Source organism: Netta rufina, assembly GCF_964035555.1.
Source record: "Netta rufina genome assembly, chromosome: 17".
Taxonomy (NCBI): Eukaryota; Metazoa; Chordata; class Aves; order Anseriformes; family Anatidae; genus Netta; species Netta rufina.
In genome coordinates, this window is record NC_140141.1 from 14,827,010 (window position 1) to 14,845,872 (window position 18,863).

The 18,863-nt window shown below is 51.2% G+C and overlaps 2 protein-coding genes across 5 annotated transcripts in view; both read left to right on the forward strand.

The window, feature by feature from the left end:
- GRK3 (G protein-coupled receptor kinase 3) overlaps positions 1–12,482 on the forward strand; it is a 67,076-nt gene extending 54,594 nt beyond the window's left edge. For both annotated transcript variants that reach the window (XM_084297309.1, XM_084297310.1), the window contains 5 exons: positions 36–131; positions 2,963–3,125; positions 3,777–3,913; positions 4,920–5,033; positions 5,602–12,482. In XM_084297309.1, coding sequence (XP_084153435.1) covers positions 36–131; positions 2,963–3,125; positions 3,777–3,913; positions 4,920–5,033; positions 5,602–5,763 — 672 coding nt within the window. In that variant the 3' untranslated portion in view covers positions 5,764–12,482. The remainder of the gene's footprint in view (positions 1–35; positions 132–2,962; positions 3,126–3,776; positions 3,914–4,919; positions 5,034–5,601) is intronic.
- Positions 12,483–13,414: 932 nt separating this feature from the next.
- The window catches only part of MYO18B (myosin XVIIIB), a 56,996-nt gene continuing 51,547 nt past the window's right edge, over positions 13,415–18,863 (forward strand). For all 3 annotated transcript variants that reach the window (XM_084297533.1, XM_084297532.1, XM_084297534.1), the window contains exons 1-9: positions 13,415–13,536; positions 14,642–14,702; positions 15,291–15,448; positions 15,641–16,513; positions 16,733–16,799; positions 16,921–17,033; positions 17,226–17,402; positions 18,004–18,202; positions 18,597–18,739. In XM_084297533.1, coding sequence (XP_084153659.1) covers positions 14,666–14,702; positions 15,291–15,448; positions 15,641–16,513; positions 16,733–16,799; positions 16,921–17,033; positions 17,226–17,402; positions 18,004–18,202; positions 18,597–18,739 — 1,767 coding nt within the window. In that variant the 5' untranslated portion in view covers positions 13,415–13,536; positions 14,642–14,665. The remainder of the gene's footprint in view (positions 13,537–14,641; positions 14,703–15,290; positions 15,449–15,640; positions 16,514–16,732; positions 16,800–16,920; positions 17,034–17,225; positions 17,403–18,003; positions 18,203–18,596; positions 18,740–18,863) is intronic.

Genomic DNA, 18,863 nt, shown 5'->3' on the forward strand with positions numbered 1-18,863 from the left:
AATTTGTCTGTAATTATGCTGCTTTGAATTTCTAGTATCCTCCACCATTGATCCCTCCCCGGGGAGAAGTAAATGCAGCAGACGCTTTTGATATTGGGTCATTTGATGAAGAGGACACTAAAGGAATTAAGGTATACAACTTTAAACAATATGTAAAGAATGGCAATTTGACACTTGTACTCATCCCTTCATGTGTGGCATGCCATTCCTTTGCTTCAGGGGCAAGGAACTGTTTTCAGGTTTGTAAACTTAATCTGTGCCCTTATGAAGTGGTAGTTTGGGCTAGTTGGCTGTTTTTTGTTGGTGGTAGTGGTTTTTTTTCACTTGTCAGATCTTTATTTTTAGTTTGACTGAAGTCTACTTTCCTATCCAAATGTTTATATGACAAAAATAAATATTTCAAATGGCCAGACAAATTCTGGGAAATCCTTCATTTTCAGGAGTACTTAATAGTTTGCAGTTTTAAAAATTGTATCTAGTTCCTGGTATGGGGAGTGGAAAAAAAACTGCTGTTCCCAAAACATTGTTTGACTTAAATGTACGTTCAGTAGAAATCCCAAATAATTTTGTAATTTCTTACATTTTTAGGGTGATGCTTTTGGGACTCACAGTAACATTTTTATTGCTGGTGAAGTTCTTTGTTGGATTAGTTATATGTACACCTTGGGTATCAGTAGCAAATGAGAATAGCACATGAAGACGGAATGTATAACACAGCTCTCACGCAACGAATTAAGGAGAAAAAAATATCCTCTTAGTTTATGTGACTAACATCTTCCTGTTGCATATTCCGACTGCAAAACACATTAGGAATGCGAATCCTCTTGATATTCTGAAGGAGGTCTTTTTTTTTTTCTTTTCTTTTTTAATTCTGGAGAACATGCAGTTGATAATTTGAGAGTTGTCTAGGATTTCTGGAAGTTATTTTTGGAAATGACTTCTCATTGTGTAAATGCAGTGTTTTTGAATAAGTTCTTGTACAGGTTGCAGCTGAAACCTTGTACCCGCAGTGCTGTGTATTATCAGAGGAATGTCCAGTCATCTGAAAACCTATTTTGGAGAAAAATACTAGTGAAAGCTTGGATAAATTATGCTAAATCATATTTTAATAGTGCTTCCTTATGTTCAGCTAGTACAGTGGAAAATTCTTGAAATAACAAACTGTATATTAATGTAGCATCTTTGTAAGTTAGAAAAGTAATGAGAGTAACTACCAAGTCCTGATACTATTGAAAAATCTAAGGAAAACCATACAAAGGAAAAAAAAAAAAAAAAAAAAAGGAGCTATAGCTGCTGACCTATTCCCAACCCATGTGGTACATCCCCTCTCCTGCACCTTCCCTGGAGGCTTTGGGACAGCAGTTGGACCAGTGCTTCTCTTAGGTCTGTCCCATTTGCTGCTTTTATGATGTATTTCCTCAACAAATCAAGCTTTATTCTTGTTATTACAGAAGTGAGTCAGGAGAGAAACTAATTGCTCTAAGCTTGATAAGCAAAAAAACATGTGAGCTACTCACTGTGCCTAAAAAAGGAACTTGCCTGTCAGTGTCACCTGCTGTGATTACAGAAGTTGGCATAGAAAGGATTTTACGTGTTTAAAGAGAAATGCAGAGATCCCAAGATGTTCTTTATCCCAGAAAATTTCACATCTTCACTGTCAGCATGGGTCTAACAGGATACCAGCTCCCTGAAGCTCTGCAGTGCTGTAATCCCAGAATTTGTAAATTCAATTCCAGAAGAACACCTCGCAAGGAGATGCCGGGTGGTCTTTGTATTCCCTTAGGATGGTCAATCCAACGTTCTCCTCAAGGCTTGTACCTGTCAGTTGTACAGCCAGATCGCTTTGTGTAACCTTTACTTGGGCTGCCCGTAAGGTAAACCTGTCCTTAGCCCCAAGTGGATGGGGACACGGTGCACAGCTGCTGGCCGTGCAGGTTCATGGGGACACCACCACTGCTGGGAGGGGGCTCGGTAACCCCATCCCTCCCAGTCAGCTGCCACCGGGCGTTCCTTAGCATGACAGTGTCAGTGCTGGGTGCTGGGCTCCCCTCGCTCCTGCTGCAGGTTATATTTACCCTGCGGTGCGTCCCGTGACACCCCGAGGGACGCGTGCCCTGGAGGTGGCAGGCTGGGGGGACAGCGGTGGATGGGGGCTGCTGCGGCCTGGGGGCTGGCTCTTCCCTTGGCACAGTGCTGTGAACAAAAGTCCAGTTCTCTGTTGACCCATCCCCACGTGAAAATCTTCAATAATTGTGGATTGAAAACATTGATCGCTTTTTGTGCCTTGTGGCTAAACCCAGCGTGCTGTGGTACCAAGCAGTGCCCCTTCTGAAGACCCTGGACTTCGGTCCCTTCAGTGCAAGTCAGTGCAAGTACTGTACGTAGGTAAGGGTGAAGGGAGAAAGAAGCCAAATAACAGGAAAATAATGAGGCCTGCAGCATTCATTACTGAATTCTAGAGGTTTATCATTAGGAATGTACAATTAAGTTCTGAAAGCATGGAAGGCATCATTGTTTAAAAGGTACTGTTTAATTTAGAGTCCTAATACTGCATAATCTATTTATACTTAATTTGTCGTACTGGAATTTTTGTGCAGACAAACTTTTTAATACTATTAGGCATTTTGTTAACATTGATTATGCAACAAAGTTAAGAATCCACTACTTGCATTTTAAATAATTACCAAACGTAAAAACTAGAGAACATAATGGGACAAGGTTGAGTAAGGCTTTTAGAGCTTTCAGACCAAACAAGTTTTGAACAGGTGGTTTGTTCTTGCCATATAAATTAAGATCTATGCTTAAATTAGTATCTCTGCTTTCTTGTGGGTACCTGTTGGTTCAGGTAAGGTTAGAGTTCAGTGCATCTTTTACAATAATCCTGTTATATGGAAAACTTCTGGGGACAAGAATAGTAGAACTTACTAAAATGCTGTTTTTTATGTTGTTTTTCTCTTGCAAGCTGCTTGATAGTGACCAGGAATTATATAAGAACTTCCCTCTGGTAATATCGGAGCGTTGGCAGCAAGAAGTAGCAGAAACTGTTTATGATGCAGTAAATGCAGACACAGATAAAATTGAGGCCAGAAAAAGGGCTAAAAATAAGCAGCTTGGCCATGAGGAAGGTAATCTTTCAAATACACTTCTCTTCATCTTTTACTGCTAGATAGTAGTAATTCATGTGTTTGAAGTTCCACACAACAGACTCTCATATTACTGTCACTCACCAGTAATTGTTAGAATTCATTTAGTCACTATTGTGTTTCTTAAGATGTTTCTTAATGTTTTGAAATGCTGTATGATGGCATAATGTTTTGGAAAGTCTTTTGTAGTGTCTTGTAAAGATTATTATGTACAACCTTTCATCGTTTTTGTTTATTGTGCGTGCTCAGAAAAGGGTATGTGGGATTTGCTATCATTACAAAGAAGACAGGGAATATAACACGAGGTCCTTCACAGCACACTTCACTGGTGTGCACAGGAATGTTGCACTGCAAACTCTGAACTTTGGATAGCAGTATATCATTCTTTTAATAGTAAGCCAGGTTTTAAGAACCAAATTCAGTTCTTAGTTACTCCACTGCAGTCTCATCAGCTCACGTAATTAAGGCAGAATCGGCAGAATTGTGCCTTTGCACACAGAACCCTTACTGCACGCCTGTTGGTAGCACACTGAGTCACACGTTCGGGGCTACATCCTTCATCAACATATCACATCTGCAGCATGTTTTTAGGCTGTGCCTTGTTTTGCACACTGATGTTTCCTGTCCTTACAGATTATGCACTTGGGAAGGATTGTATCATGCATGGATACATGCTGAAATTGGGGAACCCATTCTTGACTCAGTGGCAACGTCGTTACTTTTACCTCTTCCCAAACAGACTTGAATGGCGAGGAGAAGGAGAGTCACGGGTAAGTCAGGTTACTCCAGGGAGCAGCAGCTTCCAGGGGCGTGAGAGACAGGTGGCTCTTGAGGCAAATCTGAGAATTCATACTTAGATATACCTTCCACGAAGGAGAATTTTGTCTGAGTAATCACCCAGTGGATTTGAGTCACTACTCAAGGAAACTTATCTCAAGTTTTGCTTTAGTTAATGGATAGCTACACTGCATTGAGGAAACATAAAATTGTCTTGAGAAACCTGTTTACTTTGTTTTATTGTGCTTTTAAAGTAATTTGGTAGTTCATGGTGTCATTTTTCATTTAGGACCGCTGGACTATTTATACAAAAAAACATAAACTGGTAAGGTCATAAATGCTATAGCATTTTGTTTCAAAGAAAATGCTATAGTAACCTTAGTTTAGTCCAGCTGTGATCATGTAGTTGGCAGATCACTTGTATGTTTAGTTAAGTAAGGGTTTGGAGTTCTGAAATGTTCTCATCTTATGGTCTGCAGGGAAACCTTTGCTGCAAACTGCTATATATGTTTGCTTCTGCGTCAGTGTATAGTGCTTAAGTATTCCCTTTCAGCTTTTTGGTATAGTCAGTAAGGCGGTCTTGTTGTTTTGTTGTTTTTTTTTTTTTAAACAGCAGTAATGTTTGGAAAATATATAAAATTATATGCAATTCTCTTGAGGGAAGATAGTGAATATTTTGTATGTAGACACACCTATTGGTAGATTCTTATTTCATACTGTCATCATTGGCTCTTTTAGCTTATATTTTGTTGTCTCTGTTTAAGTAACCAAGCCCCTTGCTAAATCTCTCTTACCTTATAATCTATTTTTAGTTCACTACTCACCCTTCAGAAGTAAAGAATGTTTGATATGACAATGCTGTTAAGTTGGTAAATGACAGTTAATGTTTGTAACTTCATTCATGTGTCTAATCCAGAAAAAAATAGCCATTGGTTTTATTTGATGGGCAACAGGTTTTTTTCATATCATTTCTCTGCTTTATTTTTGTAAATACTACAGCAAAACCTGTTGACAATGGAACAAATAGTATCTGTTGAAGAAACACAAATTAAAGATAAGAAATGCATCTTACTGAGAATTAAAGGAGGAAAACAGTTTGTCCTACAGTGTGAGGTAAGACGCTTGTTTTTCCATAACTCTTAATCAGACATTTTACATGTGATAGAACAATTGAGCATTTTTTCAGGACCTCCCAGTGTATGTTGACCAGTGCACTTTATGTAGCTAACCTTAACCTAAGTGAAACTAGGAAGTTCTTATCACGCTATAGTTCTGAAAGCAGGAGACCTACAGGTGTGCCACTTTGTGTCATGGATTTCAATGGCATTTGGGCCAAAATGAACTGAGTTTATTAAGTAAAAACTTCAAAACTTCTCAACCTACATGAGCTTCTAAGGCTGTGTTGGCACACGCAACTCACTGCAGCTGGTACATGGTAGTTGATGTGTGTGCAAGGGAGGAAGCACACAACTCCTCAAACGATTTGGACCATCTGTACTTGCTGCTGATGTGCCTGACTTTGGCAGGGCGATGGAGAAGCAAAGGGATATGTGTTTTCAACATCCAGAGCTACTAGTTCCCTCAGGAAATTAAAATAAGTTGCTCTAAGTGCTATTGGAAGGAGAAGACACTATTGGCAGTTTTACTACGAAGTGCCAAACTACTTCTGTATCTCTTTCAGAGTGACCCAGAATTTGTTCAGTGGAAAAAAGAGCTGACAGAAGCTTTTACTGAGGCACAGAGGTTGCTGCGTCGGGCTCCAAAGTTTCTCAATAAATCTCGCTCAACAGTTGTAGAGCTTTCAAAGCCACCGCTCAGCCACAGGAATAGCAATGGTCTGTAGGAGAACAAAGTTCACTTAGGGAAAGCTACTGCGTGAACATGTTGAGTTTCACAGAATCCTTATGAATTACTTTGTGCAGTCCTGGAAGCGGGATGTGCTTAGGAGAGGAAGAATTAGATGTTTACAGCATGGGATAATGTCAGAACTCTGTCTCTGGAGGTGGTGAAGACTGGAACAATGGCAAGTGAATTCATGCTCCTAGCAGTGGTGGAAACTATCACATGTAGAGGCTGCATATTGCTCCCATGCATTCCTGCACCCTGGCGGTGTCTGGAAACGGTCCGTTACTCTAGAACTACTGATGGAAGGAAGATGCTGTTTTCTCTGCAATACCCTTGTTTGGTGCATACCAAGCCTGGAAACTGAAGTGGTTACTGCTGGCTAGAATTACACTTGTGTGTGATACCGACAAATCCCTCAACTTTGGAAGGAGCTGCAGACTTGCCATGTTGGATAACCTTTAATCTGTCGTGTTGCCATGTTCTTTCCGACCATTACTGCTGACTTTATAATAACCTTTCTCCATACTGCTGATGATCAACAGTGTGACTCTTATGCACTTCAAAGTACTGAATTCTAACTGTCCTGTGGTTTAAATGTTATTGCTACTTCATGGAAGCATTGAACTCAAGTTATTCACTTGGTTTGTTGTACTCGGTAATAGTAGCTACCACCGTTTTGCTTCTTCTACGTATATGCAGTACTATAACTGACACAATAGAGTAATAACTGGTGAAGAGGAATTTATGGTAGCTTCATCTAGTGCTCTGTTGTATAAATTGACTATTTTAGCACAGTTTTTAAAGAGCAGATTCCTTTTGACAAGTTTACAGTGAATATAAAGACAGTTCTTTTCCATTTCAGGTCAACTGCACTTTTTAAAAATTAAAAAGAAATTATTCAAATCCAATGCATTCTAGTGCATGTACTGGGTTAAGATGTCTGGGTACCTCGGTACGTATTCTGGATCACTCTTCAGTTACGGGACTTGTGGATCCTTGTCTGTTGTACACAAAACATAAGCAAGTGTGTTCTCATAGCATAGCTATCCCAGACTTTCACTGTAGCTGAGCTCTGGAGGTCGTGCTTACATCACATGGCTCGGCTTGCAAAAGGATTTTTAATTTTCTTTTCTAGAGAATTCAAAATGTCCACATTGAAAACAGTCTGAGAATACTGAGGATGGAACTCACAAAATGAGCTGATCAAATGCCAGATTTATATTAATTCTGCCTGAGACATCAGTCCTGTCATGTGGAAACTCTTTGCAAAAGTAACGATATAATCCCTAACTGGTAGACAACTTTAAGCATGTGATGTCAGCCTCTCCCTAGTCATTGTGATGTTTTATAAGAGTTCTGTCAGGGCCGAATTTAAGCTTTTTTTCTGATTCTGTGAATGCCTTAGAGAACATTTTCTGCCCAGTTACAGTGGTACAGCTCTCATAGTCCCTGAAGATGGTGAGAACTGCATCCCTGTAAGTGGGAACAGAAGCTGCACCAACAGCATACTCTCTCCACCTGGTGTGCACAGTTTGTCTCGCTTGTGTTGCTAGCAGATAACCACAGAGTTGTAGACTTATGTCCTTTGTAGAAAAAATTACAAATTGGCGTAAGTAGGAGAGCTGTTTTGAAAGTATTTGTTTATTGAACACTCTAGTGATAAAATCGGATGTATTTGCTTCTAAAAGTGAGAGTGGCTTAACTGCATAGCGTGTGCTTTCACAAGTGTGCAAACTCTTTGGTACAAGCTGGTGCAGCATAAAAGGAAAAATGTGTTTTGGGAGATACCCCATGTGAGTCAGGCGATATCTTTTTGTGAGTTTATCCCATTTATTTTTTTATTTACTCTGTAAAAAGAGTGCTGATGTCTCTGTCCTTGCTGGTAAGTGATGTTCAGTGCCTCAGCATCCTCTGTAAGGAGAAGTTGTGGTATTTACTGGAGTTGAATACAAAATGTCTCATCTTACTGGTGTTGACTGTGCACGGGGTGTCATTAAGGTTCTCCTGCAATACCATGCAATGCTTTTATTTTTCTTGTGGATTTGGGAAGAAAACTCCAGTTACGATAAACTCTTCTCTTAGCTCTCTTGTAACTTGTTCATATTTCCTTAGTTCCTTACTGGTTCTGTTTTCCTCTTTAGTTGTTTTCCACGGCTGCTTTGTACGATAGGTCCCTGTTGGCAGAGGCTGGCAGTTTGTGATGCAGCACACCGTAGCTCTGGGCTCCGTAAGGCGGGGTAGATCTGCAGCTGGGAAATGGTGCCTCAAAACCACAGGTATTAGACAAAACAACAGCTGTGCATGACTTACGGGAATAGGCGTATTTGAAGGGCAGTGGAGTTGGGGTGGCCGTCAGACACGCTCGTTAACCTGGGGCTGATTGCCTCGCCTGCGTCAGCGGTGGCTGGGGCTGGCTGGCAGCCGAGTGCCATCCACAGCACCGGCCGGGACAGGAGGGCAGCGTTCCTGTCCTGTAGTCTGATTTATCAGTGACATGTAGAAGATCTGTACTGCTCACTCACACGGCCGTGCTGGTACGGGAGGAGAGGTTACCAGAGCAAGAACCCCGCACGCGTTGCCCACGTTATGGCCCCAGCAACGAGGGAAACTCTGCGGAAAGATCCGGGTCTCGTGGTGTGGGGAGAGGTCTGGAATTTGGCCATTCAAAGCACGGGGTGCCGTGCTACCCCTAGCTGGTCGTTCCCGGTCTAGGTACTACATTCTCCAAAGGTTTTTCTTGGACAAAGATGCTTGATGGTCTTATTTTACATGAGGGTCTTCAGGTGTACGCGTAGAAAATGTTGTTGAACATTGAGAAAGTAAGGCACGGCATGAATTTTATGCATGTTGACCACATTGGTAGGGCTTGTTTTAAAGTTCAGGGAAGTAAAGATAAAAGAAATTAGAGCTTCAGGCATCAACAGAACCAAGTGAATGATTAAGCACAGGTTTTTAAACAAATCTTCTAAAAGTCCTATAAAAAATGCTTCTGTACCGAAGATTTATGCACATAGGGAAATGGTTTCTTACATTTCAAAATAGGAGACGAGATGCTAGATAAAGCCATATCGAATACTCCCCTGATGTATCCACATGCCGTCTGCGTTGCAGGGATTATTTTCTAGTTATTCCTTGTGTCCGATGAATGAGCTGATAAATGCAGGAAGGCTAGATCCTGGAAAGCAAGTGCGTGGATGAGGTGACTGTCAAAGATGTGTGATTTCTGTGGGAGCTGGACTCAGGGGCTTTGCAGTAACTTCCAGAAGAGCTGGGGCTCTGCTTGGTGTTCTTTTCTATTCCTTTTTTTTTTTTTTTTTTCCCCACTGTGAGGTAGGGGGGCAGTTCTGATGTGTGGGACTTGCTGTAATTTAATGGCTCATTTAAAGATGGGGATACAGCAGAATCTTACCAGGTTCAGACTTTGACAGATTGCCATGTAAGTGCAGGAGGAGCCCCCCACCAGTTACTCAGGCTGCAAGCAGTGTGTCCCCAGGGGCACGAGCACGGTGTTCCCTGCCAAGTGTTCCCTGCGTGCCAGCTGAGACATCCCGTCATTGCCAGCATAAATTTGGCAATTCTGTTCAAATTTGGTGATTATTTTGCATACTTATGCAACTGTTAAAGGAACGTATTTATATAAAATCCTTCATTCAACTGTAGGCTATCCACTTCTCTAAGTTTTACAGCCTCTTGGTGTTACTTATGCTCCAGCTTGGTCTGGTGAGGTCTAAGGCTGCAGTCCTGTTGTGCCACTTGGGGATGAGCCTGGTGGCACAGATCTGGAGCTGATGCAGTTGGTGCTGATGTTCCCAGTGTGGTGCCCCCGCCGGGCTTTGGAGCAAAGGCTCTGAGCACGCTGGTGGCTGCAGGACGTGGCTGGGGGACGTGGGCAGTGCTCTGCTGCATGGTGCAGGGCTGGGACGTGCGCCTCCGGTCAGATGCCCCTCGAGTCCAGCAGCTCTCCTTCAGAAAAGCAGCAGCAGTTTTCCTCTCCTTCTGCTGAGGTGGAAAAAAAGTGAATAGGATCACCAGGTTGGGTTTGGTTTCACAATAAACGCGGGTGTTTGCAGCCCAGCGTTTAGATAATATAGAAGTATTGTGAATTTGGTGCTAAACAAATCCGAGTTGTGATGCTGGTGATGCCGCCGTGGCTCTGCAGCTCCTGTCCGCAAGGAGCTGTGTGCTGCGGAGTTACTGTGGGACCTCGGCCTCAGGTGGCAGGAGATGTGTCTGGGGACAGGGGAGGCCCTGCAGCTCTGCGCCTTGCTCTTCTTGGCAGCTGATCAGCTTAAGGACGAGATTCTTCTTGCATATCACTTACCTGTCTACGTAGCAAGTCGCATACTGCTTTTACTGTTCCCCACGCAGCAGATGGCAATGACACAGTTACTTTAACTCTGAAATGCTCACACTTTAAGTATATATGGAGGAAGGACTATTTTGAAGTGTACAGTAGAAAGTAAATAGTTCTAGTTGTGTGGATTAATATAAGGAATGAGTCAGTTCTACAAATGAGAAACCTGAAAAGCGTATTTTGAAAAAGCATAGTATTAATTTTAATATTGTAAAAAAAAAAAAAAAAAAGAAAAGGAAAATATCTAAAATATACAGAGAACATATGTATATCCAAATGTCTGAGGAATTTCAAGATAATCTACTTTTGTTTTCTGTTGATTTCTATTCCATGGTGTACATATTGTGTGGATTGAACATTGGCTGTTTTAATACTATTGTTAAATTGTATTTTTATTTTGTGTTAAACTAATCATCACAGACTCAGCTTTATTTTGTTTATGTAAAGGTCGCTATGCTATGTAGGTATAAAACCAAGAATTCTATTTTAACAAAAAGCATTTTATATTATTTATTAAATACATGTTTCTCCAACTTCTGACATTCCACAGAATTTCTGCTCCATATATGTATAGCTTGTCTGAAGAAACGGCAGTTCCTTTCAAACAGGATCAGTCAGCTTTATTCTGTTTTTCAGAATAAAATTGGAATAGTTTCAGTCTGTCCCAGTAACCCGTCTGTTACAGGCATACAGAATTTCATGCGTTATCAGGACCATCTCTAGGTGCAATGGTTTATGAGTGCAGAAACATCTGAAAAATCCTTGCAAATAACCCCTGGGTCTGGGCGCTGTAAATCCCCCTTTGTTCCTGTGTTCCGGTGAGTGACGTTTTACGCACAGTCTGCGGTGGGTGGAACAAGAATGAATGACCTTAAATCGGGGCAGGGAAGAGTCAGCTCAGATATTAAAAACGCTCTTTAATTGTGAAGTTGACGAACTAATGGAAGAGGGAGCCCGGAGAGGCCGTAGACCTTGAGCCCCGGGATAGGGCAGGAAGCCGTCAGCTCTGAGCCCTTTGTGTCGAGCAGCTTGTGCAGAGCGCTTGGGTTGTAGGGCAGGGATGGGCGAGCTGGCGTCTGGCAGAGGTGGTTGTGGATGTGGCTGGGATGGTCCCCGTGGGCAGCAGCCTTGGAAGTCCATGGGGAGCAGCTCGCCTGGGGCTCCTGAGCCGTGGTCGGGGCATGTGAGTGATTTGGGGCAGCGCCAGAGCCAAAAACCTTTGCTGGAGCGCTGCTGCAGATCTGTAGGTAACAAAGCCAGACACCCCTTCCCAGGCAGGGTACGAAAATAGCACTAAATTCATCAGATAACTCATTTGCTAAAAATACTTCTGCTTTCCCATCCTGGTCTCTGCGGGTTGAGGAGTGCGTTCAGGTGTTGAAGTACGCGCTGCTCACTTCCACCCGCTGTGGCGCTTGGAGCATGTCCCTGTTTGGGTGTAAGGACGACATCTCGAGGGTGAGCTGCTGTGTCTGCCCTGCTGGCGAAGCCACCTCCTTGCTGACACATGGCATTGGTGCCGGGGGGACCCGCAGCAGGACGAGGGGGCTGCTCTCCCCCACCCTGCCTCTTGCCCTGCTTCTCCCTTCCCACCCCGTGCCCACCGGGTCCCCCCTGGGTCCTGCACTGGGACTGCCTGGGGTGCTCTCATGGGGCAGCTGCCGTGGATTTGGCAGGTGCCAAAGCCATGTGCCTTTAGGAAACCTGAGGATGAGCTCAGAAAGCAGGGGGGGAGTGCCTGGGATCGGTGTGACTCGCTGCTTTGCCAGGCTGGGAAGGGAGGCGGACGCGGGCTGTAGCTGCCGATCGGTGCAGGAGGCTTCCCGGCTGCTTTGTGTTGAGGACAGGGAGAGAGCAGGTGAGACAACAAAGAAATGGGTCTGAAAAACAGAATAAAGTGAGAGGATCCTCTGAGAGGTGTTTTCTTGAGCACTGTTTCAGTGACTAAATTCAGTCCTTCAAAAAAAAAAAAGGAGCAGATTCACATGAATAGCTACTAGTGATTTAAAGAAATATATTGAAAGAGAACCTGTTTTCAATGTGTAATTTAATGGTAAGAAAAGCCAGTATCTGTAAATAACTTTAGATATTGTATCTATGAGAATCATCATTTGTTTTATGTACTTGGCTCTTTTCATATTTATTGTGCAGAGGAGGGTTTGCCCCTTGCTGGTATTTACTACTGCACGTGTGAGGTAGTACTTTCACAGAGACTATGTTCAGAGTTTACAGTCCTCCGCAACTTGTGACGTGCCACACTTAGTTAATTCTGCCATTATTTTTTTAAAGGATTATTTTGGAACAGCTAAGCTGCTTTTGTGTGTTGGTCAACTGCTCTCATACAAAGAGAACCCCAATAAAAAATGTCATTTGAGCGTGTGCTGCCGCTTGGTCCTTTCCCGTCTCGTGGCTGTTCCCGGAGCCTCCGTGGAGCTGAACGAAGGTGACCGCAGTTCTTCCCGACAGTCTTGGGGTTAATAAAGGTGGGAAGAGTTTAGGGAGCACCATGTCGTGGTGAGAGCCTTGGGCATGGGGTTTGCACATTGCACAGGACAGGGCATGGTGGCAGCTCCGTTGTCTGCCAGGCCCTGCTGCTGCTGCCTGGACCCCACGGAGAGGCCGGGTGCCTTTGATGGATTTCTCTGAATTTTTCTCCAAAGCTGTGCCTCTGTTTCCCACAGCACCCCCATCACAGAGGTGAATCCCTTCTCTGACCAGAGAAGACATCACTCACAGGCACAGTATTTTTTCAGGCTTTTTCCACAAGGCGCTGCTCCCTGTGGGGTGGGAGGCAGCAGGACCTGCGTGTGAGGGTCCCCGATGCCCCCCCAGCCACCACCTGGGGGGCTCTGAGCGTGATGCTCAGCTCAGGTGTGCTGCAGCAGCCTGGAAACCCACCCCATGCCCCCAGCAACCCCTGGTCACAGCACTGGGATGTGCCAGCAGTGCTGGGGTGCCCCTGCCCTGGGGAGCTGGGGCCGTGGGGCCGCTTTCACGGGGGGCACAGGGAGGCTGAAATCCTGTGGCTCTCTGCCAGGGCTCCCTGCACCTCCTTGGGTGCCCCAGGGTTGGACCCTTTGGTGTCATCACTGCGGTGGCACAGAGCGGGGCCAGACGGGCACGGAGACGCGTGTGGGGTGGGTGCAACAGCGGGGTCAGCAGGGCCCCAGACCCCCTCCCTCGCCTCTCCCAGCCGAGGCCCTGGTGCCTCCAGCCGCCTCGGCGGGGTATTTTTAGCAGTGACATGTGTCACCTCAGCTGCCACCGCGGTGAGGGGCGGAGAGGGAGGCGCAGGCAGCCCCCCCGCCACGCCTGCTGCTGCCTTTGCTCTCCGGCTCGCCGGGGTCCAGCACCGCCGCAGCGCCCGGTGCCACCGGCGTGGGCCAGCAGCCCCCGCGCCCCCGGCACCGCACGCAGGTAAGGGGCACCCCGGGGTGGTCTTTGGGGTTGGGGGGCAGGTCAGGGCCCAAACGGAGAGTTTTGGCCATGCTTTTAGCCCGACACTGGGCCCCTCGGTGGGGAGGGCTATTTTTAGGTGGGAATGAAGGGCGATAGCAGCAGCCCCGGCTCCGGGGGCGGCCTCCAGCAGCCGGTCAGTGCTGGGGGGCTGCAGTGGGAGCGGGGATGGGGATGGGGATGGGGAGCACCCTGCCCTGTGCTGGAGGGTGGGGGGGACCCCTCGGTGGCCTCAGCTCCCACCAGGTCCTGGGAGGCAGAGGGGTGGGAGCGAGCCTCCAGGCAGCTCCAGCGTGGGGACCAGACCCATGTGGCTGTGGCCCAAGTGGGGCTGCGTCCTGTGCCCCAGCTTGGGGTGAAAAAGAGGTGTTGATGGTGGTCCTGGCCTGGGTTTGTGGGCTAGGTTGAGGCGCGTCCCCCTCCGTGCCTCAGTTTCCCTGTGGATTCAGACATGGGGTCCCTGCTATGGGCACTGTGTGGGCTGGGGGCTCCACACAACCTAGGGGGCTGCTCCCCCCGGGGCTGCAGAGCCCTGCTGTGGGGTCGGTGAGGGGGCAGCTCCATTCCCCAGGGGGTCTGTGGGGCAGGTGGCAGCCGGGACACGTGGCGCCCGGGGCTGTCGCCCAAGAAGGCAAATGACATTCCTCAGCTGGGCTCCTGGGCCGCTGCGGTGCTCCTGCCCTTTACTGTACAAGGCGAGGCGGGCCCGGCGAGCCCCGACCCGCTCGGGGCCTGAATGATCCCGACAGGTGAAGCCGGGATCAGCCCTCAGCGGGGCACGGGCACGGCTGCACCCTGCACCGCCCCGGTGCCACTGCCACCCGTGACGCCTCCTCCCGGCACCCCCTGGCCCCGCTCCACGCCAGGAATGGAGGCGGCCGCACGTGGCCGAGCGCTCCTCGAGGCTGTAAAACGACCCGGACCCCACATGGCCGGCTCCAGGCTCCTGTCCCCATGCCCACCGGGGCCGGTGATGTCCCAGGAGGGTCCCCCAGGCCCAGGCCTGGCCCTGGCTGGCAGCCCCCCTCGCTAACTCTCTCCTCTCTCTCCCCTGGCTCTCCGTAAGGCTCCGTCCAGTCTTGCTGCCACCATGGCCATCTCCTCGCGCCTCGCGCTCTGGGAGCAGAAGGGAAGTGTTGGTGGGGGCCGGCGGGAGGGGACGCCCCGCGGCCACGTCCCCCTGCCCTGCACGTCGCTGCGCTCACGCTGCTTCCAAGCCTTCCAGCCCGGGGCACTTCGCAGCCTGAATTTTCCATCCTGAGCAATTCCCCTGCTGCTGGCGGCTCTCTGCAGGGCTGAGCCTGGGGGGAGCCCACGGGGTTTGGTGCTGGGTGCTGCTGCGTGGGGGCATGGCAGAAGGCGAGCGGCTGGGGGGGCCCTGTGCTGCCAGGGGCTGGGGTTGGGGCCAACAGGGCCCTGCGGGTCCGAAGTCTCTCAGCAGCTCCTTGGCCCCCTGCAGCCCCCCCTGGGTGGCCAGGCTGGAGCTGCACGAGGGACTTTTCTTCCCAGCACTTGGCCTCCTGTTGGGTGCAGCCTCCCTGTGCCAGCCTGAGGGTCTGCTGGCAACATGCACAGCTCCTGCAGGGGTAGAGTGGGGCTGGGTGCTCGGCTCAGCCGCCCCTACGTGCTCGTGCTGCTGCTGTCCCCGTGGGGCTGGCTGGGCTGGGCTGGTGTCCCCACACTGCTCCCGTAACCCAGCTTCTGCTCCTGCAAACAGATCCGGGAGGAGGACCGGGCCCCCCCGCCGTCTGCACCCCCCCTGCTCCTCTCTGTCATCCCTGGGGGGTTCATCAAGCAGCTCGTCCGCGAGACTGAGAAGGAGTCCAAGGAGGCGAGGCTGAAGAAGAAAGCCAAGGCCACTGCGAAAGAGGACGTGAGTACTGAGCAAATCACGACTGTGTGCCCTCCCTGCAGCATTCGGGTGGTGGCTGCCCTGGTGTCACCCCTCAGATGGGGAGGTTCAGGCTCGCAGGGCACTGCAGGGGTTTGTGCGCACCCCCTGGCCGGGCCAGACCCTGCCCTTCCCTGTTGGACCCTCCTGAGGCTCCTCTCCTTCTCTTGGCAGCCCGCGGGGGAGGCCGGTGGGGGCCGCACCGGGGACCCCCCAGCTGCTGGAGGAGCCGCGGCCAGAAAGGGGCAGCCTCTGCAGAACGGGCTGCACGCAGAGGGGCAGGGGGGCGAGGGAGCCCCGGCCCCCCCAAACACGGTGCTGCCACCCGGGAGGGCTGCACCAGGTCCCGGCCCCTGCAAAGCCCCGGCCCCCACCCCCAGTCCAGCAGAGACCCCTCACCCGGGGGCTCCCGAGGCAGCGAAGCCGTCGTCGTGCCCTGAGAAGAGCCCCAAGGACGCCCACCCTGGGGGGAGCCCCCCAGCTCCAGCCCCCGCGCCCAGCAAGAGCTGCAGCAAAGGCCCGGTGAAGGAGGGGGACGCGCTCAAGGGGAAGGGTCCCGAGGGCAGCAAGAAGGAGGAGAAGGGGGCACCTGAGAGCAGCAAGAAGGAGAAAGGGGCACCTGAGAGCAGCAAGAAGAAGGGGGAACCTGAGAGAAGCAAGGAGAAGGGGGCACCTGAGAGCAGTACGAAGGAGAAGGGGGCACCTGCGATCCGCAAGGGGCCCACAGCCAAGGGGAGGACCAAGAGGGAGCTGGCGCTGGCCAAGAAGGAGCCGGAGAAGATGAAGAAAGATGCGGGAGGTGGCAAGAAGGAGGTGAGGGAAATTAAAGGGCCTGGAAAAACTACCAACAAGGCTGAGGGACTGAAGGGGGAGCCAGGAGGCATCCAAGGAAAGGCAGAAGATGGGGCAAAGGAGGCAGGGAAGGCAAAGGACAAGTCAGGGAAGAGTAAAGAGGCACCGGAAAGAAACAAGGAGGCACCGAGAGAGAGCAAAGAAGCAAGCATGGAGAGCAAAGAGGAGACGGCAGACAGCACAGACCAGGACCAGGTAATGCCTTTTGCAGATTTTGTCCCTTATTTTGGGGTGTGGGTGCAGCTCTGTGCAGCTCCTCCTGTTCGTGTGCCCTCACCTGGGGGCTGGGGGGGAGGCAGGAGGGCAGAGGGGGGCAGTGCTCTGGGCTGGAAGTGTTTCTGTGGATGGGGACACGGCTTTTCCTGCTCGGTTTCCTGCCTGTTCCTGCACATTTCCCCTCTCTCCTCCCCGCAGGCTCCCAGGGACGTTTGGTACGAGGCGGAGAAGGTCTGGCTCCTCCAGCGGGACGGCTTCACGCTCGGTAACTCCTTTCCTTTCCTGCGGCCAGCTCCAGGGGCACTTTGGGGTCTGGCCATGGGACGGGAGCCAGGTGACCCCTTGACAGCCCCATCACCCACGGGCTCACGCTCGTCTCGTTGCAGCCACGCAGCTGAAGCCAGACGTGGGGACGCCGGAGCTGCCGGCGGGCAGGGTGAGGCTGCGCCTGGAGGCGGACGGCAGCGTGGCCGAGGTGGACGAGGACAGCGTGCAGCGGGTGAGCACGGCCTCTGCGGGGGCTGGCACGGGGCTGGGAACCCCGTCCAAAGCCCCGGGCACGGGGCAGGATGCCACCATGGAAGCCACCGTCCCGCTTGCAGGATGGCGAGGGCGCGGTGCCAGTGGCCACCAGGACGGTGCCCCCGGTCGCCGGCTGCTCCCCGACGGTTCTCTGGCCCCTTCCCTGCAGAGCAACCCCCCCGGCCTGGACCTGGCGGAGGACCTGGCCTCGCTCATCAGCCTCAACGAGTGCAGTGCCCTCAACACGCTGCGGCAGCGGCTCCGTGCCCAGCTCCCCTACACCTACGCCGGGCCCAGCCTGCTGGCCCTCGGGGGGGGGCACAACGCTGCCAGCCGGGTGGCGAAGGTGAGGGGGGGCCCAAAGGGGTCCGCATCCCTCGGGGGGGCTGTGAGGGGAGGCGGGATGGTGGTGGAGGAGCCGGGAGCTCCGGTACCGGCAGAGGGCACCGTGGCACCGCCGCAGCCGCACGGCTGGGGGGCTGCGGGGGGTGTGAGGGGCTGGGGGTCCTCCGGAGGGGTGTGAGGGTTGGGGATGCTCTGGGGGGGTGTGAGGGGTTGGGGATGCTCTGGGGGTTTGCAGGGCCCGGGTGATGCTGGAGGTGTGTGGGTTTGGGGATGCTGGGGGTGGTGTGAGGGGTTGGGGATGCTCCTGGGGTGTGCGGGGCTGGGGGTCCTCCGGGGAGTGTTTGGGGTCGGGGATGCTGGGGATGTGCCGCTGCCAGCCCAGAAGCTCTCCCAGCAGCCAGGAGCAAAGCTCTGCCTCGCTGTCACTGCAGCCAGGAGCAGGTCAGGGCGCGGTGTTTGCAGTGCACGGGGAGTCCCAGGGGAGTCCTGCACCCTGGGGGGAGAAATCATCGCCCCCCCATGTGAAACGCCTCCGTGCCTCCATCCCCAAGGAGCCCCCTGAGCTGTGCCGGACGCTCCCCCCACGCTCTCCCTGCCTGCAGGTGCTGAAGGGCCGCAGGGACGGGATGCCCCCGCACCTCTGCTCCATGGCGCAGCGAGCCTACGGGGCCCTGCTCACGCAGCGGCAGGACCAGGCCATCCTGCCCCTGGGGCGCAGCGGCGCGGGGAGGACGGCGTGCTGCCAGGGCGCCCTGGAGTACCTGGTGGGCACGGCGGGCAGCCTGGACGGCACGGTCTCAGGTACGTGGCCGGTGGGCAGGAGACCCCCGGGGCTGCGCGTGCCCTTTGGCTCCCGGAGCCTCCAGGTTTGCTATTTTGATAAACCCCAGAGTAAGCAGCAGGAGGGGATGACTTGCCCGCTATGGGCAGCACTGCTCCCCTGCGATCAGGTTACCGATGAGGTGAGGGGAAGCGCTGGGAAGCGATCAGCTGGAGAGCAGCTCTGGGCTTCGAGGTCCGGGTGGGCTGAGGGCACGGCACGCTCCTGCCAAGGGCTGGCACAGCCCCTCCTGCCGGCACAAGAGCTGCCCCAGGGTGGGACGGGTCGTGGTGTGTGCGGGTGGAGCTGGGGGTGCAGCCAGCAGGAGAAGCTGCCCCCGGCGCCTGCTGAGCGGCTGCTGGTGCTGGGTTTCAGTGGAGAAGATCCAGGCGATGTTCACGGTCCTGGGAGCCTTCGGGTCGGTGACCACCAGCCACAGCAGCAGCTCCACGCGCTTCTCCATGGTCCTCTCGCTGGATTTCAGCGCCACCGGCCGGATAACCGCCGCGCACCTCCAGGTACCCGCGGGCCCTGCTGCATCCAACAGGGACGGGGACAGAGCCGGTGCCGTGCTTCGTGGTGAAGCCAGGCGGGAGCTGCTGCGGTGCCAGGGAGGGGAGGAGGAGCGGTGCTCTGCTCTGT